Here is a 24468-nt window from a genome sequence, read left to right on the forward strand (position 1 = left end):
TTCATTTATGGGTTTGAATTCTCATCCAGGAGTCCCCAACCTAGGGCAATGAGAGCCGGTCCTGAAACTTGGTTATTTTTTTTTATCCTTTAGCTGGGGGTCAGGGGAGGCTTCTTCCAAGATGTAAATGGCATTTGACCAGATGCTTGTTTGTTCAGTGGTTCCAGGAGTCGAATCCTCTTGGGAGAGTACCTGGCCTTTGGACCTGGCATCATCCAGGTTCAGGGACTCCTCACTGTTTTTTTTTTCTTATTGCCCTCCTTTATCAACTGGAATGGACATTGTGAAGTCCAGGATAAACAATGGATGAAATAGATCGTTGATTTGTATGTGCTTTCTTGTATTTTTAATGATTTACAGAACATAATGATATTGTATTATTTTTTCTTGGTCATCTATATAGTTACTATTAAATGTAATTGATTAGATGTCAGTAGAAGAAAACTTTAAACATTAAATATGTAACCATAGTAAGAACAATGGTAATATATGTAACTAGTCTGAACAATGGTAAATAATTTAAATTGTTGGTAATTCCAAGTTAATGTGATAACTTACTGTATAGTACATCAGGATTTATTAACGCCATAGTTGATCTTACTTGTGTTATTATAGAAAGCTTTGTTTTTTTTCAGAAAAGAAAACTTTTTTTTCATTTTATAAGAAGTACATAATTTGCTTTTTGGGAGAGTTGTTAACATTTGTTCAGTATGTATGATTAAAATTTCCAAATAAATTTATTTTGGTTGTATTACCTTTTGATTAATTGACCATATTCTATGGAAAAATTTCATTTTCAATGATGGATGCCTAAAAGAAGATGGAAATTTTTTAACATTTTCTATGTTGCAATCAAAGAAAGTAGATTATCGACTTTTTGGGAAGTAGATTATCGACTTTTTGGAAAATGTTACCCAATTTTCCGGAAGCAGATTATCACAGAAAGCAGTAAATTTGTATTACAGAAGATGGAAATATATACTTTGTGTAAGTTGGTTATTCACTTATCATAGAAAAGTAGATTATCTACTTGGGAAAGTAGATTATCGACTTTTGGCATTGTGCAATATGAGTCCCAGCCGAGGGCCAACTACCCATATCATGGACCAGCAGTATTGTTGTACTAATACCTGAAATCAGGACAGCCTGATGCTTTTCATCCCATATCATTAAATCTAGCTGCCTGTGTAAAACCTTGAGAGAATGATTCTTGGCAAACTCTTATAGAATCAGAGAACACATGTCTCTAACATAAATGGCTTCACCCATGGTAAATAAAGTACATAATTGCATCAAGATTAATATCTGTGCACGTGGATGAAAGACATACACCATATTTCTTGGACCTAAAGCTGCATTTGATATTGCCAATAGGGCAACTATATTGTACAAACTAGCCAAATGAATATAGGAGGTCGGCTGTTACACTGGATAAATGGTTACCTCACCAACAGAAGGCCTGCTACACTGTTTCAGGGTTGCAAAGTCTCCAGTCCCTCCACGTAGTCTCTAGTCCCTCCATAGTCTCCAATCCCTCCACACAGCCTGTCCCTCAATACTTTTCAGTCCCTCCACATATTCTCTAAGCTGCCCACATAGTCTCCAGTCTCTCCACACAGTCTCCCGTCCCTCCACATAATTTGGCACTTACATTGTCTCCAGTCCCTCCACCTATTGGCTGTTATTTGGTGGATTTATTTTAGTCCACCAATCACAGTTAGGTAAGTGATTGCTGGACGTATGCTGTATGTACGACACCACAAACTGGGCAGGCTATAGGGGATCCTGTGAGGGGACGCTCTAATATGCCCTAGGTCGCCGCCACTCCTGGAAGTGGGTCCTGAGGGCGCTTCTGCCCCAGGGAGTGCCACAACCCTGGAAGAGGACCTGGTGGTGCTGGACAGTCCCCTGGCAGGGCTCCGGTTACTTTGGAGGGCCCTCAGATGTCGCTGCCACTGGAGGGCAGTGAGGACGCCATCACCTCGGAGTGGCCTGGGGTGTTTCATAGCCCATGGAAGATGCCTGGGTGTGTTCGGCCTCTGGCGGCCCTGGAAGTGCACTTTGGGAGGCCCTGGGGTTCCAACGACTCAGTGCTCCCTGGGGCGCTGTTAGGATGTGGCGTCCCCACGGGTCTTGAAGGGCATTGGCGATTTCAGGGCGGTGGCGTTCTCAGGGCCCCAATGCTGCAACGTTACTAGGGGCCCCCTGCAAGGGTGCGGCGCCTCAGGGTCCCTCCTATGGGTGGCGAGGACCCTGGGTGCCATGGTCAGTGGCGCCCCAGGCCATTACATGGGTGGTGGTGCCCCAGGGCGACGGCGCACCTATGGGTCTACCAGAGGTGGCAGCGGCCCATGTGGCCCCTTATGGGGTGGCAATGTCCCTAGAGGCCCTCTCAAATCGGCGGTAACCCGGAAAGACCCTCCCAAAGGAAGTCGTGACCCTAAAGGCTGGTGGGGCAGAGGGCCCTAACAAAGGCAGCACCACTCCCAGGGCATTTAGGGTCGGTGTTCTAGGCTTACTAGGTTGAGTGGTGTGTGGTTTTTTTTTGTTGTTTTTTTGTTTTTGTTGTTTTTTTTTTTGTTTGTGGTGTGGTGTGGGGTGTGTTTTTTTTTTTTTGTGTTTTGTTGTTGGGGTGGTGGGGCCTCCCATTTGGCATCAGGAAGTGGTGTTGCCAGGTCCCAGGTTGGTGTTTGTTTGTGGTTTTTTGTGTTTGGTTGTGGTGTTGGGTGTTTTTGTTGTGTTTTGGTTTGTTTGAGAACAGAGCAGTAGTGACACACCTTGTCTTTGTTTTCCTGTTGGGTATTTATTCTCAGTTGGGTCCTGGCGCGCTTGCTGTCCCTGCAGGGCCACTGCGGCTGTTGCCCCTGGGAGGACCCCTGGGAGCATCGCACCTGATATGGCAATTGGGAGAGCCCCAGGAGCGCTGCACCTGTAGGGTCCCTGGGGGCAGTTGTTATTGCAATATTTAGGACAATGGGAGATATGAAGTTAAATTAATACACCGCCCATCGAATTTCAGTATCATCCCATCATGAACAATGTAAAGGAGAATAAATATTCAACAGGAAAACATAAGTTGGGGTGTTGTGCTGACTGACTGCTCTGTTCTCCCATTATTGTTATGGTGGATTTATTTAGTCCACCAATCACAGTTAAAAGGGATTGCTGGCCGTATGCAATATGTACAGCACCACAACCAAGCAAGCTATAGGGATCCTGTGAGGACGCCTCTGTGGGGTCCGTGGGTCGCCATGGCCCCTGAAGGAGCATCGCACCTGATATGGCAATGGAGAGCCCCAGGAGCGCTGCACCTGTAGGGTCCCTAGGGAGCATTGCAAATATTTAGGACAATGGGAGATATGAAGTAAATTAATAATCGCCCATCGTTTCCAGTATCATCCCATCATGAACAATGTAAAGGAGAATAAATATCCAACAGGAAAACATAAGTTGGGGTGTTGTGCTGACTGACTGCTCTGTTCTCCTATTGGCTGTTATTTGGTGGATTTTATTTTAGTCCACCAATCACAGTTAAGTAAGTGATTGCTGGTCGATGCAATATGTACAGCACCACAACCAAGCAAGCTATAGGATCCTGTGAGGGACGCCTAATGGGGTCCGTGGGGGTCGCTATGGCCGGAGGGCCCCTGGGAGCATCGCACCACGGCAGCAGGGGCTCCCCTGGGGCGCTGCACCTTGGGGCCCTGGGGGCGCCATTGATTGGCAGGCATGGGATACCCGCCCACCCGGCAGTATCCCCAGGGCGCTGTTGAACTGGAGAGGCCCTGGGGAGATTACTTGTGTTTGGCTGCTGGGGCGCCACTGGCTCTGAAGGGTTATTTGGTGGATTTATTTTGATCCCCAATCACTGTCATAAGTTAGTCCTGGCTGGCTAAGCGTTCCCCACAACCAATGAAGCTATTGTGAATCCTGGGGAGGGCGCCACTAATGGGGTCCGTGGGGCTCTGCCGGCCGTGGGTGCCCCTGGGAGCATCGCACCTGATATGGCAAATGGGGGAGCCCCAGGAGCGCTGCACCTGTAGGGTCCCTGGGGGCAGTTGTTATTGCAATATTTAGGACAATGGGAAATATGAAGTTAAATTAATCACCGCCCATCGCATTTCCAGTATCATCCCATCATGAACAATGTAAAGGAGAATAAATATCCAACAGGAAAACATAAGTTGGGGTGTTGTGCTGGACTGACTGCTCTGTTCTCCTATTGGCTGTTATTTGGTGGATTTTATTTTAGTCCACCAATCACAGTTAAGTAAGGATTGCTGGCCGTATGCAGTATGTACAGCACCACAAACCAAGCAAGCTATAGATCCTGTGAGGGGACGCCTCTAATGGGGTCCGTGGGGTCGCCATGGCCCCTGGAGGACCCTGGGAGCATCGCACCTGATATGGCAATGGGAGAGCCCCAGGAGCGCTGCACCTGTAGTCCCTGGGGGCAGTTGTTATTGCAATATTTAGGACAATGGGAGATATGAAGTTAAATTAATACACCGCCCATCGCATTTGTGCATCATCCCATCATGAACAATGTAAAGGAGAATAAATATCCAACAGGAAAACATAAGTTGGGGTGTGCTGACTGACTGCTCTGTTCTCCTATTGGCTGTTATTTGGTGGATTTTATTTTAGTCCACCAATCACAGTTAAGTAAGTGATTGCTGGCCGGAGCAATATGTACAGCACCCAACCAAGCAAGCTATAGGTATCCTGTGAGGACGCCTCTAATGGGTCCGTGGGGTCGCCATGGCCTGGGGGCCCCTGGGAGCACCCATGGAGGCCGGCGCTGCCTGGGGGGGTTGTGGGGTGGTGTGGGGTTTTGGTGGGTTGTGTTGGGGGGGTCCTGGAGGACCCCTGGGAGCATCGCACCTGATATGGCAAATGGGAGAGCCCCAGGAGCGCTGTACCTGTAGGGCCCTGGGGGCAGTTGTTATTGCAATATTTAGGACAATGGGAAATATAAGTTAAATTAATACCGCCCATCGCATTTCCAGTATCATCCCATGAACAATGTAAAGGAGAATAAATATCCAACAGGAAAACATAAGTAGGGTGTTGTGCTGACTGACTGCTCTGTTCTCCTATTGGCTGTTATTTGGTGGATTTTATTTAGTCCACCAATCACAGTATATGATTGCTGACGTATGCAGTATGTACAACACCACAACCAAGCAAGCTATAGGATCCTGTGAGGGACGCCTCTAATGGGGTCCGTGGGGTCGCCATGGCCCCTGGGAGGACCCCTGGGAGCATCGCACCTGATATGGCAAATGGGAGAGCCCCAGGAGCGCTGCACCTGTAGGGTCCCTGGGGCAGTTGTTATTGCAATATTTAGGACAATGGGAGATATGAAGTTCAATTAATACACCCATCGCATTTGCGTATCATCCCATCATGAACAATGTAAAGGAGAATAAATATCCAACAGGAAAAAATAAGTTGGGGTGTTGTGCTGACTGACTGCTCTGTTCTCCTATTGGCTGTTATTTGGTGGATTTTATTTTAGTCCACCAATCACAGTTAAGTAAGGGATTGCTGGCCGTATGCAATATGTACAGCACCACAACCAAGCAAGCTATAGGGATCCTGTGAGGGGACGCCTCTAATGGGGTCCGTGGGGTCGCATGGTTCCTGGGAGGTCCCCTGGGAGCACTGCTATGGCAGGGAGCCCCTGGGGCGCTGAGCTCTGGGGGGGGCCCAGTTGCGTTTCATTGACACTGGCAGGCATGGGGATCACCGCCACACCCCAAGGCAGTATCCCCATGCTGTTGTCGTGAGAGGAACCTCCACAGGAGAACACTTAAGTTTGGGTGTGGTGCGCCACTGGCTCTGTTAGGGTCATTGGGTGGACTTTGTATTTTAATGCCCCTGGGAGCACTACACCTCAGGTTGGGCTCTGGCGGCGCTATGCTGCCCCAGAAGGCCACTGGAAGCTATAGCGTATGCATCTGTGAGCGACGCCACTCAGTTAGTTCAGGGCGCTAAGCGTTCCTGCAGCACGGTGCCCTGGTGGAGTGCCCCTGGGAGCATCGCACCTGATATGGCAAATGGGAGAACCCCAGGGAGCGCTGCACCTGTAGGGTCCCTGGGGGCAGTTGTTATTGCAATATTTAGGACAATGGGAGATATGAAGTTAAATTAATACACCGCCCATCGCATTTCCAGTATCATCCCATCATGAACAATGTAAAGGAGAATAAATATCCAACAGGAAAACATAAGTTGGGGTGTTGTGCTGACTGACTGCTCTGTTCTCCTATTGGCTGTTATTTGGTGGATTTTATTTTAGTCCACCAATCACAGTTAAGTAAGGGATTGCTGGCCGTATGCAATATGTACAGCACCACAACCAAGCAAGCTATAGGTATCCTGTGAGGGGGACGCCTCTAATAGGGTCCGTGGGGCCCCTGGGAGGGCCCCTGGGAGCACCGACAACCCTGGCAGGGCCCCTGGGGGCTCCACCGACCCTAACAGTGCCCCTGGGAGTGGTGTTGCCTTTGGTAGGGCCTCCGCCCTTGGCAGGGGCCTTAGGGTCACGACTGCCCTTGGGAGGGTCTTTCGGGTTACCGCCGATTTGAGAGGGCCCCTGGGGGCGCTGCCACCTCTGGTAGGGCCCCTAAGTGCGCCGTCGCCCCTGGGGGCGCCACCACCCATGGAATGGCCCCTGGGGGCGCCACTGACCATGGCAGGCCCTGGGGTCCCCGCCACCCTTAAGGAAGGCCCCTGAGGGCGCCGCCTCCCTTGGGAGGGCCCCTAGTAACGTTGCAGCATTTGGGAGGGCCCCTGAGAACGCCACCGCCCCTGGAGGCGCCACTGCCCCTTCAAGACCTGTGGGGACGCCACATCCCCTGGCAGCGCCCCCAGGGGCACTTTCAAGGTCGGTGGAACCCCCAGGAGCCTTCCCAAAGGTGACGGAGCTCCCAGGGGACTTGCCAGAGGCTGTAACACACCCAGGGCCTCTTTCATGGGCTTTGAAACATCCTGAAACCTCCGAGGAGTGACGGCGTCCTAAGTGCCCTCCCAGTGGCAGCGGCATCCTGAGGGGCCATTCCAAAAGTGTCGGAGCCCTGCCAGGGGCTGTGGCACCACCAGGTCCTCTTCCAGGGGCTGTGGCACTCCCAGGGGCGGCAGCGCCCCTCGGGGCCCTTCCAGGGGCGGCAGCGCCCCTCGGGGTCCTTCCAGGGGTGGCGGCGACCCTAGGGGCCTTATTAGAGGCGTCCCCTCACAGGATCCCTATAGCTTGCTTGGTTGTGGTGTCGTACATATTGCATACGTCCAGCAATCACTTACCTAACTGTTATTGGTGGACTAAAATAAAATCCACCAAATAACAGCCAATAGGTGGAGGGACTGGAGACAATGTAGAGGGACTGGAAACTATGTGGAGGGACGAGAGACTGTGTGGAGGGACGGGAGACTGTGTGGAGGGACTGGAGACTATGTGGAGCGACTGGAGAATATGTGGAGGGACTGAAAAGTATTTAGAGGGACTGGAGACTGTGTGGAGACTATGAGGAGGGACTAGAGACTACGTGGCGGGACTGGAGACTTTTGTAACCCTGAAACAGTGTAGCAGGCCTTCTGTTGGTGAGGTAACCACTTATCCAGTGTAACAGCCGACCTCCTATATTCATTTCGGCTACTTTGTACAATATAAGTTGCCCATTGGCAATATCAAATGCAGCTTTTAGGTCAAGAAATATGGTGTATGTCTTTCATCCACATGCACAGTTAGGAATGTGGTGATGCAATTATGTGCACATTTACCATGGGTGAAGCCATTTATGTTAAGAGACATGTGTTCTCTAATTCTATATAAGAGTTTGCCAAGAATCATTCTCTCAAAGGTTTTACACAGGCAGCTAGTTAGTGATATGGGATGAAAAGCATCAGGCTGTCCTGATTTCGGTATTGGTACAACAATACTGCTGGTCCATGATATGGGTAGTTGGCCCTCGGCTGGACTCATATTGTACAATGCCAATAATGGATTTCCCGGCACACGCCTTAGTAGTATAACGATGTTGTAGGTGACTACGTCCTCTCCAGGGGCAGCAGACCTACCTTTGGCGAAGGCAGCGTCAAGTTCCCACTCAGTATATGGAACATCACACTCATCGTGCTGTTTACCCAGCATAAAGTTAATAAGATTACTTCTCTCTACAGACTTCGCATCAAGGAGTCCTCGAGTCCTAGTTGGTAACATGTCATAGCTAGACACATGAGCCCACTTTGTTATTAGTGCATTCGAATTTGCAGGAGGTTTGGATAGGAGACATGTCTACTGTTTTTACTTCTGATAGTGTTTATGTCTGTCCAGGCTTTGCTGAGGGATGAGTGTTGGCTCAGGCTGTTGACATATGTCTCCCATGCATCTTGTCTGAGTTCGTTTACACGTTCCCTGGCAACAGCAAGGGAGGCTTAATACAATCGTAGCATTTGAAGTGTTCTAATTTGTTTGTAACCGTTACCCACCCTCCTGACTCTAGCCCCGAGTTTGTTTTCAGTTAAGGGTCATCATAGCACTGCTGTTGCCTGCTCACAAGATGCTGACCATGTTTTCTCCTTTTTTTGGTGGAAACATTGTTGGTGAAGTATGTATAACTATCAGATCATCATGGGGACTTTAGTAGTTGTCAGGCTTGTAATCATTGTACCAGTCATGGATGAAGTCTAAGAACTGGCTGTCATGTTCTTGGTTGACTGTGAGTCTACGAATGTTAAGTTTAGTATGTGGAGGGACTGGAGACTGTGTGGAGGGACTGGAGACTGTGTGAAGGGACTGGAGACCGTGTGGAAGGACTGGAAACTGTGTGGAGGGACTGGAGACTGTGTGGAGGGACTGAAGACTGTGTGGAAGGACTGGAGACTGTGTGGAGGGACTGGAGACTGTGTGGAAGGACTGGGGACTGTGTGGAAGGACTGGAGACTGTGTGGAAGGACTGGAAGCTGTGTGGAGGGACTGGAGACTGTGGAGGGACTGGAGACTGTGTGGAAGGAACTGGAAACTGTGGGGAGGGACTGGGACTGTGTGGGAGGGACTGGAGACTGTGTGGAGGGACTGGAGACTGTGTGGAGGGACTGGAGGCTGTGGAAGGACTGGAAACTGCATGTGGAGGGACTGGGGACTGTGTGGAGGGACTGGAGACTGTGTGGAGGGACTGGAACTGTGTGGAGGGGACTGGAGACTGTGTGGGAGGACTGGGGACTGTGGAGAGGGACTGGGACTGTGTGGAAGGACTGGGGACTGTGTGGAGGGATTGGAGACTGTGTGGGAGGACTGGAAATGTGTGGAGGACTGGAGACTGTGTGGAGGACTGGAGACTGTGTGGAGGACTGGAAACTGTGTGGAAGGGACTGGAGACTGCGTGGAGGACTGGTGACTGTGGAGAGACTGGAGCTGTGTGGAAGGACTGGAAGCTGTGTGGAGGCACTGGGGACTGTGTGGAGAGGGACTGGAAGCTATGTGGGGACTGGGGAGCTGTGTGGAAGGACTGGAGACTGTGTGGAAGGACTGGAAGCATGTGGAGGGACTGGAGCTCTGTGGAGGACTGGAGCTGTGGGGAGGGACTGGAGATTGTGTGGAAGGACTGGGACTGTGTGTGGAGGGACTGGGACTGTGTGGAAGAACTGGAGAGCTGTGTGGAGGTGCTGGAGACTGTGTGGAGGGACTGGGCTGTGTGGAGGGGGACTGGGGACTGTCTTGGAGGGGACTGTGTGGAAGGTGGAGCTGTGTGTGGAGGGGACTGGAGACTGTGTGGAAGGACTGGAGACTGTGTGGAAGGACTGGAAACTGTGTGGGAGGACTGGAACTGTGTGGAAGGACTGGAGATTGTGTGGAGGACTAGAGCTGTGTGGAAGGACTGGAGACTGTGTGGAAGGACTGGGGACTGTGTGGAAGGACTGGAAACTGTGTGGAGGGACTGGAGACTGTGTGGAGGGACTGGAGACTGTGGAGGGGACTGGGGCTGTGTGGAGGGACTGGGGCTGTGTGGAAGGACTGGAGACTGTGTGGAGGGACTGGAGACTGTGTGGAGGGACTGAGACTGTGTGGGGGGACTGGAGACTGTGTGGAAGGACTGGAAACTGTGTGGAGGGGACTGGAGCTGTGTGGAGGGACTGGGGACTGTGTGGAAGGACTGGAAACTGTGTGGAGGGGACTGGGACTGTGTGGAGGGACTGGAGACTGTGTGGAACTAAACTGTGTGGAGGACTGGACTGTGTGGAAAGGACTGGAAATTGTGTGGAGGGACTGGGGACTGTGTGGAAGGACTGGGCTGTGTGTGAAGGGACTGGAGACTGTGTGAAAGGACTGGAGACTGTGTGGAGGGGGACTGGGGCTATGTGGAAGGATGGAAGCTGTGTGGAGAGGGACTATGGAGACTGTGTGGAGGGACTGGGAGACTGTGTGGAAGAACTGGAAACTGTGTGGAGGGACTGGGGCTGTGTGGAGGGACTGGGGCTGTGTGGAGGGACTGGAGACTGTGTGGAGGACTGGAGACTGTGTGGAAGGACTGGAAACTATGTGGAGGGACTGGAGACTGTGTGGAGAGGGACTGGAGACTGTGTGGAGGGACTGGAGACTGTGTGGAGGGGACTGGAGACTGTGTGGAGAGGACTGGAGACTGTGTGGAGGGACTGGGAGCTGTGGAAGGACTGGGACTGTGTGTGGAGAGGTTGGAGACTGTGTGGAGGACTGGAAAATGTGTGGAAGGACTGGGGCTGTGTGGAGGGCTGGACTGTGTGGAGGGACTGGAAGCTGTGTGGAAGGACTGGAGACTGCGTGGAGGGACTGGTGACTGTGTGGAGGGGACTGGAGACTGTGTGGAAGGACTGGAGCTGTGTGGAGCACTGGGACTGTGTGGAGGACTGGAGAGCTATGTGGAGGGGACTGGGGACTCAATGTGGGGAGGACTGGAGACTGTGTGTGGAGGACTAGAGCACCAGTAAATGGAGGGACTGGAGACTCTGTGGAAGGACTGGAAACTGTGAGGGAGGGACTGGAGATTGTGTGGAAGGACTGGAGACTGTGTGGAGGGACTGGGGACTGTGGAACTGGAAACTGTGTGGAGGTACTGGGGACTGTGTGGAGGGACTGGGCTGTGTGGGAGGGACTGGGACTGTGTGGGACTGTGTGGGGAGTGGAAACTGTGGAGGGGACTGGGGCTGTGTGGAGGACTGGAGACTGTGTGGAAGGACGCTGGAGAGCTGTGTGGAGAGGGACTGGAGACTGTGTGGGGAAGGACGCTGGAGATTGTGTGGAAGGACTGGAAGCTGTGTGGAAGGACTGGAGACTGTGGGAAGGACTGGGGAGCTGTGGAAGGACTGGAAACTGTGTGGAGGGACTGGAGACTGTGTGGAGGGACTGGAACTGTGTGGAGGGACTGAAGACGCTGTCAATGGAGGACTGGGAGCTGTGTGGAAGGACGCTGGGGCTGTGTGGAGGGACTGGAGACTGTGTGGAGGGGACTGAAGGGCTGTGTGGAGGGACTGGAGACTGTGTGGAAGGACTGGAAGCTGTGTGGAGGACTGGAGACTGTGTGGAGGGGACTGGAACTGTGTGGAAGGACTGGAGCTGTGTGGAGGGGACTGGGGACTGTGTGGAGGGACTGGAGACTGTGTGGAACTGGAGCTGTGTGGAGGGGACTGGGACTGTGTGGAAAGGACTGGAATTGTGTGGAGGGACTGGGGCTGTGTGGAAGGACTGGGGCTGTGTGAAGGGACTGGAGACTGTGTGAAAGGACTGGAGACTGTGTGGAGGGACTGGAGACTGTGTGGAAGGACTGGAAGCTGTGTGGAGGGGACTGGGACTGTGTGGAGGGACTGGAGACTGTGTGGAGGACTGGGACTGTGTGGAGAGACTGGAGACTGTGTGGAGGGGGACTGGGACTGTGTGGAGGGATGGGACTATGTGGAGGGGACTGGAGACTGTGGAGGGGACTGGAGGCTGTGTGGAGGGGACTGGAGACTATGTGGAGGACTGGAGACTGTGGAGGAACTGGAGACTGTGGAGGGACTGGGGACTATGTGGAGGAACTGGAGACTGTGTGGGAGGACTGGAGACTGTGTGGCAGATGGATGGGAGGCGTGTGTCAGTTCAAGGTTTCAGTCCTCCACAGTCTCCAGTCCTCACATAAGTCTCCCGGTCCCATGCAGTCTCGATCACAGGAATCCCTCTTAACCGGAACTCTCCGATAACTGAAATTGAAATGTTCTCAGAAAATGCTGGATGGGAGATAGTTAAGATTTACCTGTGTGATCTGCTAGATGATTTACCACTCAACTTCACTGGCTTTGAGGCTGAAGGATTAGTTGGTGGTGCTGGGGAAGCAGAGCAGTGTGGGGGCAGGGGCAAGGGGTTACTAACACCACACCCCTGCTTCGGATGGCGGTAAACAGTCTCGTTCAGCAGTTCAGTGAGTGTCTAAAGGTTAGTTATTATTATATAAGTCTACATGAAGTATTAATGTGTGTTTGAATAAGTGGTTGAAATTTTTTGTGGGGTTTATAGATGACAGTGTCCGAAGGCCGGTACTAATTAACCCATTTAGCATATTAACTATACTCCCTTACGATTTTCACTTTAACAACAGTTTTTGTGGTACCAATTAGTCATTAAAGTGAAGTATGGACACTCTCTCAAAAATATGTTGACATGTAAATTTAAACAATACATTAAATATGCTGCTTTGAGATTTTATTTTCATAACTTTTTGAAGTTAGACAGAAGACTATACACAAAGTAGTACAGTATTATAAGAATGAGAACTGATAATTAATCATTAAAACATAAATGCCCTAACAGTTACTGATGTTATTGCTACTTATCCATTATCTGCAGTTATAATTCTAAAACACCTATTCTGGGTGTCAAATATTCATTAGTAGGAAACCAACTCAGCAAAACTATTGTTGGTGAAAGAATACACATAGCACAGCACAACACTGACTTAAAAAATCAACTTATAAACTTTAAGAAATTTATCATAAACATCAACAAGTAAAACAATGTATTAAAGATAAAGAGGGTATCTTAATGAAGCCAACTTGTTTGAACACATTCAAGGTTAATAAAGAACCTTTACAGAGAAGTCTACGACCATATCTGGGTCAGAGTACACTACAACGCCATACTGTGTTAGTTTACAAAAGTCTAAATGAACATGAGGTACTGTAGTACTTCATGTAAGTATCAAATAAAGTAAAATGATACATAAACCAGATATCTACTGGAGTACATAGCCTTCATAAATTACTAACATGTTAGTGATATAAGCCAACAAACTTTTGTACACAAAATTTCTCTAAATTATTTCTATGGTGGTGATAAACTTGATTATCTACACAAATACTGATATGTAGTACTTTATATTTCAAAAATTTATAATAAAACATAGACATGACACTTAATACATTGTTTAATTATTTGCTGTAATATTTTTATAGTAAGCATGCAATTAAACTATAATTACTTGTTTATTCTTCAAGGAATAAAGACAAGATTCAGCGCTTTATCTTGGCAAGAAATGTGATAATTTTTACAAATGAACTTTCATTTAACCCTTAGGCCCCAGGTGACGTTCCAGAATGTTTGTCCAGCGCGCCCCGGGTGACGTTCCAGATCGTGCGCCTATTCCCGCCACTGTTTAAACGCCCAGCGCGGGTTATCAGGTTCCAGTGTGACTATTTGTCCTTCACACCAAATGCTCAGCCACAGGGAAGCTTCCTGAACATAAATACCTACTTTTGTTTGTTTCATTTTCATTGTTTGTCCATTTTATCAGGATGTATGAAAGTAATATTGCTAAAAGTAGTGTAGTTGTATTGTAGTTTAGTATTACCGTAAAACAATGCTATGATTATGTTATAAATGTATTTATTTGTGAAATTATTATTATTTTATGCATTAATTGCTCTACCAAACACAAAGACAGCCAGGCAGACTGGCGCCTAACTGGTGATTGTTGCCAAGCACTTTTTTGATAAATTATGCAAATAAAATATTCTAAATGAATTATTTAAAACAATTAAGTATTACGATCAATAAATACATACATTATTGGCCACCTCGGACACAAAGGCGAGCTAAAAATAGCTGTAAAGTGCGTAGGGACCACAAGCGTCAGCTGTCAAACCAGCACTGTCTACTTGTCTCCCCCTCCTCCCTCTGCGAAGTCACGAAAGTTTCTCGAGGGTCAATATATAGTTGTTCGTGCTTAGTCTTTATTGTTTTATCATTTTAAAAGGTTAAAAAAAATTTTGAAACGTTGATTTTTCTCAATTTACCCCCGCGTGGGGGGGAACTGCCACCAGCACCCTAACCCGGGGCTTAAGGGTTAAGAAAAATTCTATTTTGTGTAACCTAATTAACAATTATAAAATGACTGGGACAGAGTATAATATAATTTACCCCTATCTTGATTTGTAACCCAAGGAAGGAGCTATCTCATAACATTTGCATCCTGTATGTGCCGAGTTCTCTTTGACACGAGAATTTTAAACCTTCTTATAACTAGAATACCTTTTTAATAGGTAACCTTTAACCAAGAGTTGGATGACCTGTTACCCAACAAAAAGAATATCTCGTAATACACATGGGTTTAGGCGGTTACATTTTTTCTTACATGTCTTATAATTTTATAACCAAATCACTTGTAGAGTCTACCTAATATACCGTATATATTTTATAAAAGACTTAACATTTTTTTGTTTTTGTTTTTTCAATGCTAGGCCTTTTACCCACTGGTTTTATATTCAGTACTGAACAAATCATGGGTAGAAATATCATGGACTAAGAATCTACTCTACAAGAGAAGCTTTCTGGATCTTGCTATCCTTTGGCCATGACAACCAGAGAGCCATCACTTGTAACTATCACAGGCGTGGGAAGGTTATATCAGAATACATATACTGTACTGTATTGCCTCCACTACTAAGGCAGATAAGTAAACTTTAACTGGTTTTCTGATTTGTAAATAAAAAAATTAGTAGTGGAGAAATTTCAAGAACATGATGTACCCTTTTCATGACTGAACACACCAATATTCGGAAAACGGAAATTTAAAATAATATTTAGTAACGTGAAACAGTTGGATTGTACAGTAAACAAGAACAATGTACCTCAAGAGAAGATAGATTATATTATGAAAATGTTAACATAAATACTATATACACACATTCTCTAGATCTACACAGTAACTAACACACACACAGGTAAATTACACAATTTAATTGTTAAAACAGTTCAAAATGCTTCTAAAAGAGATAAGGAATATATTCATGTGCACTCAATAATTTGTCTCTACAATTTTCTTTATCAACGTCCAATGCTTGAAGACCACTAAGATATTAGAAATTATGGCTCTTGAGGAAGATACGTCTACATCATAGTGACATCAAGGTGGCAGATTTAAACAGAAACTTCCTAAAAGACAAAGGAACAAATTACCATGAATAAATTACTAAAGTATTATATAATGCAAGATATGTAAAACTGTCAAATGTTAAAAATTAAAAACTGATTTTTTTTAGATAATTTTTTAAGAAAACATTACAATTTTTTTATAAATTAAATAAAGTCACTATGTAAACAATGAAGGATAAAAGAGCCAATGAGCAATAAGAGCCAGACTAACACTGATTAATGAGAGAAGTCATTCAGAGTACAACACAACTTTAGATTGGATGAACAACAAGGGAATGTGTAATTCATAATAGCTTTCAGGAGTGTTTTACATGCATTGAAAAATCATTTGATGAAGGTTAAAACACATAGTAGTAGTAATTTTAGGTCTTGTATGACAAAATTGAAGATATTTACAAATAAATTGAATGAAGCAGCCTAGTTTAAAAAAAATATTTTAGAAACAAGATGCAGAGGAATGCATAGAAAATGGAATGTTCGAGGGGATTTAATGTGAGCTACAATACAAATGAGGAGCTTTAAGCCTATAGACAAATCAACAAAGATGATCACAATGAAAACTAATGTGGATGCAACTTTTCTTATATTCTAGAACTACGATACAAAAACTTACCAATAAAATTACTACACAACATCCAAAAGAACTCCACAGCTATAGAATATACACTATAAATACTAATAACATTAACAAAATGTGATGGTACTTGTATGATAAGCCATGAAAAGTGTCGACACGTAGGCCGCAACAAACTGGCCTACAACATTATTCATTCAGTGTTCACAAAATTTTACCTGTTCATATGAATCATTATCAGACAACACTAAATATTATTGGCCTTCATAGAAAACAACATCCATAACTACAATTAATTAAACAATGAGAGTATTCTGCAAAATTTCATGGAATGAAATGAAGACTAGAAATTTTAACTGTACACATCTAATATGATAAAATCTTTTCTTCAACGGCAAGCATGTAAAACATTCTATAAACATTTGAATCTGTGTGTATATGCAGGTGTGTAGGTAAATGTACAAGTATGTACTTTCATGAAACAAAGGTACAACAACTGTATAAATAATAAACTGTAAGGGTGAATCAAAGGTTGCTCCAATACAAAAAAAATGATGTATAATGTGTGTACTTACCTGCATTAAACAATATAATTACTTTGCACATATATTCACTCTATCATTTACACTTCTTAACATGTTCAGTATTTTCCTCAGGCCTTTGGAGCCTCATAATTCTGCATCATAGTCCAGCCAGAGGCACATTCAACAACGTTAATCATTATGCACAGATACAAGTTCCCTCCCTAATCATTAGTTTTTGCAGTTTACTGTTTGGATACAAATTTTATTCTTATAGTGTATGAATACTGCCAAATGTGCATTAAACTGTGCTAGAATATATGAAATTATCACATCTGCATAATTGACTCTCTTAAAGCTTCATTTCAAGTCCTGGGGAAAACACTGTTACATCCTATGTGAAATACCATTAAGAGACTTAATACTTCATAATAACTTGAGTTTATGGTTGTAGAGCAAAATGATGGAATAAATTTTTTTTGAAAATAAACAAGAAACCGAATATTGCTATTCAAAATTTCCTGGAAGACATTTACATAGAGAGATAAGTTTATTACAGTTTTCCCCAAATTTCAAGAAATAAATCCCTATTTATATTTATTTTTTAAGTTAATTATGGGTACTGCTGCTCCACACCTGCACCAGCTGGACCGTACTGATGGCAGTTATAGTTACTCGCAGTACTGAGGATCCCCCGACGGTTACGATACTTCTGCTGTTTTGTCATCTGGAGGAGTAAAATAATATGAATAAAAGTAAATACGAATGAAAGTTAAGAATGTGGAATTTGGAAGACAAGGCCATGAAATTTTTTTAACTTAAAACAATACGGTAATGAAGATTTTTCTCTTTATACAAATCACAATAATATACTGTAGTGTACTCTCTATCTCTGACTTTCAAATAAAGATGATACAAAAAAAATTGAAAATTCAATGCACAAGTCTATATCTGAAATGTGCTTATTCAAAACTAAAGCCAAGATTCATAAATTAAGGATGGCCTTCACTTTATGTGGGGGTTGTGTTCCAAAAAAAGTTCATACAGTATATCATCAATACATTGCAGGAATGGAACCAAGAATTATTGTGAGAGTGAATTGTAATAATGTACAACAGGCATTGGCAACCCGCGGCCCATGGATCATGTATTTGTGCGGCCCGTGGAGTGATTGAGAAATTCTGTTTAATGTGGCCTGTGGTTCAGGTAGATGCAGCCAATTTATGGTGATTAAAGCAACATTTATTAAAAATAATAATCTTCACACACAATTCGTTAATGTTTCATCACTAAGAGTAAGTAACTACGAAGATGTAACAAAGAAATAAGTGAGTTTATGGGCCAAGTTCTGCGCAGTTTGTTTGATGGATTAGCTGCTATGTGGCAGTGGGTCACTTGGGAATTAACTAAGGTTGGGCAAGACCAAGTGGGCTCACGGGCAATGGTCATACAGGGGTTAGCTACGGTAATTGAGTACTTCTAAAATAACATAAAAACACCTAAATGTGTACACACCTCAGAAACTCATAGTTGGCGGGTAATTAGCATTGAAACAATGTAGTTAAAAATTTCCAAGCATCCTTAAGACCACTAGTTACCCCACAATCAAAGTGTGGACCATAGATTCGGAGAGAGATGTACCTATAGTTTGTTTTATTGTTGTTCCTCAGATGCCAAGATTAACATTGGCATTATTCTGGTGGGTGTGTCTCATAAGTAAGAAAAATGATGCAGCTGTAGGAAAAATCAACATATTCACAGACTGCTCCACTCATCTGCTGTTAAATGCCAAGAAACATTAACATATTACTTTAAAAATTATTACGATGGATTTGTTTCATAAATGGGAACAAGACTGATTGTAAACTGAAAATATCGTAAGGTGGATGTGACGATAAATTGCTTCACTCTGTGATAATACAATATTAACATTACATTTGGGTGAGGAGGGATATAAATTTTGGTGGGTAGGCCCACAGAAAAATACCCAAATTGAAATGGGGCTCATGACTAAGGAAAGGTTGCCCGTGCCTGATATACAGTACATCATTTCATGTATCTCAAAAAGAAACATAAGGTATAGAACTAAAGCCTAGGGACAAGACATTGACAAACCTCATCCTTTAGTTCTGATAGCTGTAAAACCAGGCTGTCAATAAGAGCTTGTGTACGGTCCAGTTTAGCATTAAGGCACCGCACCTCATTCAATTCTCCTTCTGTTTCTCCAATGCTCAATGACATTGCTCTCATACGGGGGAACCAATTTAAGTCTTTATCCTGAAAATAGAAAATAATCAAGGTATGATCATGACAATGTGATGGGTCTAAGTTTAGGAATATACTGAACATGTATAAATATATGTACACTAACTCAAGGGGGTATCAGGTTAACTCCCCTTGTGACTTTTACACCTTGGGCACAGATGTGGTATGTTTTAGTACATGTATTTATTACACAATTGTTATTACATGGAGGTAATATGAAGTGAATATTCAAATTCTTACAAAGAAGAGAGGTAAAATTACATTTATGTTATTACACAAAATATTTACTTACAGCATACCATGGATACAAATAATTACAAAACATTTAGTGTTTGAAAAATACAGTATCAGCAAGGGCAATATATACTGTACAATAATAACACTATCCACACAATATGCAAATTCCATATAAATGCATTACTGGTAATTCATAAAGAAAACAAATAACAATCTCCTGGTATATTTAAAAGGAGGACAAGTTTTTGGCAATGCCGCTTAAATAGCCCATGATAGTTAAATTTGTGATGTCATTCACTATGTGATGTATGCACACAGTTGACTAGCGGAACTGAAGACGATGAGAAGCAGTGTATGAAATTATTATTTATCTATTTTCATCTGTAATTATCAATGAACTAATACTGTACATTCAACATAAAAATCACAGGGGATAAATAAGGAAGACAAATATCCCTTCTCCCAAATTCAGTTACCGACCAATAGTAAAATAATGTATACCCTCAAGGACAGAAATCACAAAACCAACTCAAAGCAAATACTGAAGAATTGTACAAGCAGGTGGTTTAAGAAAGTACAACACTCACTGCATTCTTGCATACATAAAAAGATGTGTGGAGAGGATGTACACTAACCTAGAAAGTATAGAATACAGTATAGCAGAACTTTGAGGGAAGGCAGCAAAAAGTGTAAGAAGGAATACTAATGTTTGGAAAAATGGAAAAACCCCAATTCTTAAAACCAAGTACCCAGTAAGCAAACTGCAAAGAGAATGTGGGTAAAGGGAAAAAATATACCAATAAGAGGAAGGGGAATCTCTTTGCTTCTCAAATGGCAGTGCTTTCTTTGGTGACCAAGTCCAATTTGCCTTCTACATGACGTGTATGAAAAATAAATAACATGAAAAAGTTACTTGGCTTAGAGTTTCTTGTTTAAAGCAATTAAATTCAACATACTCAAGTTCAGCTTAATATATAAATGAGACAAATGTGCCGGACTCACCTTCACCAAAGTGTAGACATAACTCTCAGGTCCAGTGAATTCTGTAGGATCCTTCACGTTGACCTGGACATAAAAGTAGAGGTAATGCCACATGTTGTGCTCACGTTTAATGTGATCCTCAAAGTTGACATCCTTGTTGTCAAAGCTTGAGCGTGTTAATCCTGAAAAAGACACAATCAAACAATATATGGTGTTACTGGAAACAGTGCATAGAAGAAGAGATGTAAACTGAGTAAGTCACATTATGCAAACACCATATATTTACTTGCTGCAATTGTAAGATACATGACTCTCTTCCTTAATGTATCTTACAACTGCAACAAGTAAATATAAGGTCACTGTATAATATGATTTACTGTTCTTACATCTCCTCTTCATACAAGTCCCAGCCCCATCAACACTGACCTTGAGTTTAAGTTTAGAATAATTACTTACCACATATGAAGCAAGAATTTTTTAGTATCTCTTCTGAATTTTGTTTTTCACTTCTGAGGTCAGCAAAAGTGTCAATGATGACACCAAAGATGAGGTTGAGCACAATGATGATGACAACGAAGAAGAAGAGGAGATCGTAGATGACACGTGCAGCAAACAAGTTTTCCTAAGGAAGACAGACCACATTTTAAGTACATTAGAAATGATTATGCAAACTGTTACAGTATTCTTTAATTAATTAAGCAAAGTGGTGAGTAATGGGTGAAAATACCTGATGGTGTTGGTGCTTCCTGAGAACCCTGTATCCTAACCCCATTTCCCCCTTAAGCTCTTACGCCCGGAGTTTTAAACACCCCCTTCCGTTGAAGAGGGTCGTCGTGTTTCAACCTGAGTTTTAAAAAAAGAGTCCCAAAGGACACCACGGTACAGTACTTGACAGGGTGGTGTGGCGGTAAAATTAACTAATTCCAATACTGTATTAAAGTGAATTTATAATATTGGAATTAGTTAATTTTACCGCCACACCACCCTGTCAAGTACTGTACCGTGGTGTCCTTTGGGACTCTTTTTTTAAAACTCAGGTTGAAACACGACGACCCTCTTCAACGGAAGGGGGTGTTTAAAACTCCGGGCGTCAGTCTCTCTATTTGTGGTTTTAATATTCACGGCATTCTTCAAGTTTATTGGTAAAATTCCCTGGCTTTTCCAGACCAGTAGACACCCTAATAGTCTATATTTTAAGAAAATGTATATAAAGGTGATTTAAAACTTATGGGCACAGTGTAATTGACTTTTTTAATAATTGTAATTATTTCAAGGGTCATTAAATAACATTAATTACTCAAATTTTTAAAATGTGAATCCAGATCCTTAATCAGCATGTAAAGTAGTACCCTTGGATGAAATTTAAACAAAATCTATTTTTTGACCCCAAGTGCCAAAAACTAAGGTATTAGTTCAGGAGTATTTTTTACATAAATCGATATTTTTGGGGGTGAAAACTAATGTGTTTATATAATAAAAAATTTAGAGCCTATGTGCAATTGGGGAGGCCTACCTTATTTGATAGGTGCCGTAGGATGTCTCCAATGCCCCCCCCACTCCGGAGTCCATGGTTGAGAGTGGTCACTATACACATGAGCAGAGTTGAGCAGGCTTCCTCCGTTGTGTCTTCAACTTCTTTACTTACTATTTCTTTTACATTCTCGAAAACTGCAAATACAAGTTAGAAAATTATATTAACTTACCAAGAATAAAAAAGTCATTCATAGACATACAGACAAGTACAGTACAAGGTAACATAATCTGAAATTTAAGAATGCACATCAGAAGCAATCCGGTTCTCAATAAGGAAGTTTCTAAATACTCGATCAAAATAAGTTGTCGAGATGTATTACAAGTACTGTACTGTGTAAGCTCCTTATTATGAACCAGGAGCATAACACACTAAGTTCTCTCAAATAAAACTGTGTAAACCAGTGGTGTCAAACTCAAAACCTTTCGAGGCCCAATTCGTATTTTAGTTACCCTCTTCAGGGCCAACATAAGTGCTATATCACATATTTGCAGGATTGAAGTTTACAGCTTCACACAATGCCTTACCTGGCTTATCAGGAATACCTCATTTGGGTTTGTATGATCTTAAGTATGTAAAATTCATTTTACTAAATAAACATGATTACAGGGCTGTGGAGTCGGAGTCGGAGTCGGAGGAAATTTCGGCTTGCGGAGTCGGAGTCGGAGTCGGTAAAATTGTCCAGACTCCGACTCCGACTGAAGCTATTCTGTTCCAAAGAACAAATATATGAACTCAGGCATATTCATTGCAGTGATTCCACTGATCCCACTAATTTATTTCCATTTTATAAGCATTATTATGAATTTATTGTAGCAGGCACAGTATAGCACTATAATTTTGGACGATAGTCTCTTCTTTACCATTTGAAATTTTGAATTATATCAAATTTTGTTTCGTTGAAAACTGCACAGAGGCTCTCAGCTACAAAACAATTAGCTACAACCTGTTTTTGGTGAGATTAAGGCAAATTTAATTTAATAACTTAATCATGTAAGGTTTATCCATTTTCCTTAATAAGGTATTCATTTCTTTAATGTACATAAATATATAACTTTACTTTAAAAGGAATTGTAGGATCATCATTTAGATCCACATCAGATTATGAGCTTAAACAAAATTCATATGCTGAGATCGAACTTTTAGATATACATGTAAATGGTGTTTTCTAGTTAATATCTTGAATTCTTAATAAATTTATTTTTCTTTTGATTGAAACTTTGAAAGTCAAGCCTATCATCTTTTTGTAGTTCTTAAATATCGTCCAGATCATTAATAAAGCTGTAGCAGTATAGCCACGGTGTTTTACTTTTTACCTATGCAGGTTACAACATACAAATTACAATTAGGATGGTAGAAATAGTTGTTACAAATAGGCCAAGGAGTCGGAGTCGGAAGCATAAAAATTTGAGGAGTCGGAGTCGAAGGTTTTGTATTCGACTCCACAGCCCTGCATGATTATATCTATTTCTTTCAGAATTTCACGGGATGATAAATTTTACCGTCATCCCGCGGCCACACCTGACCATCCCAAGGGCCATATTTGGCCTGCGGGCCATGAGTTTGACACCCCTGCTTTAAACATTGTACTTCCATCACTTTTCTAAAACACTCTTCCTTCCTTTTTCATTATCTTCCCATCTATTTTTTGTGCATTCAAAATATATTATATATATATATATATATATATATATATATATATATATATATATATATATATATATATATATATATATTATTGAAATTTATCACATGAAATAACAGTGCAGTAGTAGTTAGTTCTTGTAAATCAAACCCACCACTTATTGGAGAGTTAGAAAAACATTCACAGTTATGACTCATGGCAATCCAGTTACTCTGTCACAAATACAATGATAAATAATAAAATACTCACAATCCTGATGACTCGTAGTAACGTCCTTTTGTGAGCAATCTGCCCCTATTTCACAGGTATCAGGTTCTGTTTGTCCTGGGGTTAAATTGTGTAGCAGCTCCTTAAAAACCACTTCAACATTTTCTGAAATTAAAAATAAACTTTAAATATTATATCCACTAAACATAACCAAATAGTAATTTGATAAAATTGGATTACGATCAAGGAAATGAAATAAGCCAATGCACTTACTAAGCCACTGTTTCAAGTGAAATAAAATTCAGTAGATAAAGTACAATATATCTTCCCTTGGATTTTTTTTTATTCTCTTGTAGCATTTTAAATCTATCACATTTAAATAATCATATACGCTGTATCAAAATTTAAAGAACAAAACACTAGTTCCATCAATAAAACTGTGGCCTACCCTTCTGATGTTTAAAAAATAATAATTTGTTTGAGATAATTATACGAGAAAATGTTTTAAGACGATACTTACCCCAATTGATGTCCTTGTTCGTAACATCCATAATGAAATCCTCCCTGAAGAACATGTACCCAATGATGGAAAACATATAGACCAGTATGAGGGCAAGAGCTGCTGTCAACACAATTGACCAGCCGTTGCGTGTTACCGACCTCATCACATTCAACAGTGTCTCCTCTCTGTATACCACATCAAACAACTGCAGAAACACACACAAAAAAAGGCAGGTATAAATGATCTGCTGCACTATACTCCTCCATTAGAAGATAAACTAATTCAGGTATTGACAAATAACTCCTTGACCTAATTATAAGAAATTCACAAATGACCACACTGTACTGTATATAAACAAAAGATTTATGTAAAAAACAATAGAGGATTGAATATGAATTCCTATTATCGAGCAGAAACCTTGAAAAACCATAAGCGGTGAGTAATTAACGTTAGAGAAGTAGTACCGTAATTATAATTTTTTAATGTCATTTGGACAAGTAATTATACCAATATCAATCACAGACAACAGATCCTGAATCAGCATGTTCTGTAGTGTATATATTGAG

The 24468-nt window shown here is 42.9% G+C and overlaps 2 protein-coding genes across 23 annotated transcripts in view; one reads left to right on the forward strand and one right to left on the reverse strand.

Moving 5' to 3' along the window:
• Nucleotides 1–8746: 8746 nt before the first annotated feature.
• On the forward strand, nt 8747–11753 carry LOC121871316. The gene is made up of 4 exons (XM_042373536.1): nt 8747–9004; nt 9094–9675; nt 9800–10518; nt 10847–11753. Exons 1-4 carry the CDS (start codon nt 8747–8749, stop codon nt 11751–11753), a joined length of 2466 nt encoding a protein of 821 aa, XP_042229470.1.
• Nucleotides 11754–12690: 937 nt separating this feature from the next.
• The window catches only part of LOC121871416 (inositol 1,4,5-trisphosphate receptor-like), a 136113-nt gene continuing 124335 nt past the window's right edge, over nt 12691–24468 (reverse strand). For all 22 annotated transcript variants that reach the window (XM_042373693.1, XM_042373694.1, XM_042373674.1 and 19 more), the window contains 7 exons: nt 23921–24107; nt 23443–23565; nt 21531–21685; nt 20474–20639; nt 20039–20199; nt 18650–18811; nt 12691–17261 (listed from right to left, as the gene is read on the reverse strand). In XM_042373693.1, coding sequence (XP_042229627.1) covers nt 17148–17261; nt 18650–18811; nt 20039–20199; nt 20474–20639; nt 21531–21685; nt 23443–23565; nt 23921–24107 — 1068 coding nt within the window. In that variant the 3' untranslated portion in view covers nt 12691–17147. The remainder of the gene's footprint in view (nt 17262–18649; nt 18812–20038; nt 20200–20473; nt 20640–21530; nt 21686–23442; nt 23566–23920; nt 24108–24468) is intronic.

Source organism: Homarus americanus, unplaced genomic scaffold (genome assembly GCF_018991925.1).
Source record: "Homarus americanus isolate GMGI-L3 unplaced genomic scaffold, GMGI_Hamer_2.0 scaffold45698, whole genome shotgun sequence".
Taxonomy (NCBI): domain Eukaryota; kingdom Metazoa; phylum Arthropoda; class Malacostraca; order Decapoda; family Nephropidae; genus Homarus; species Homarus americanus.

Coding starts and splice junctions, on each gene's coding strand:
- LOC121871316 (XM_042373536.1), top strand. CDS start 8,747: ATGTGGAGGGACTGGAGACTGTGTGGAGGGACTGGAGACTGTGTGAAG. Junction 9,005..9,093: donor CTGTGGAGGGACTGGAGACT/GTGTGGAAGGAA, acceptor GACTGTGTGGAG/GGACTGGAGGCTGTGGAAGG. Junction 9,676..9,799: donor GTGTGGAGGTGCTGGAGACT/GTGTGGAGGGAC, acceptor ACTGTGTGGAAG/GACTGGAAACTGTGTGGGAG.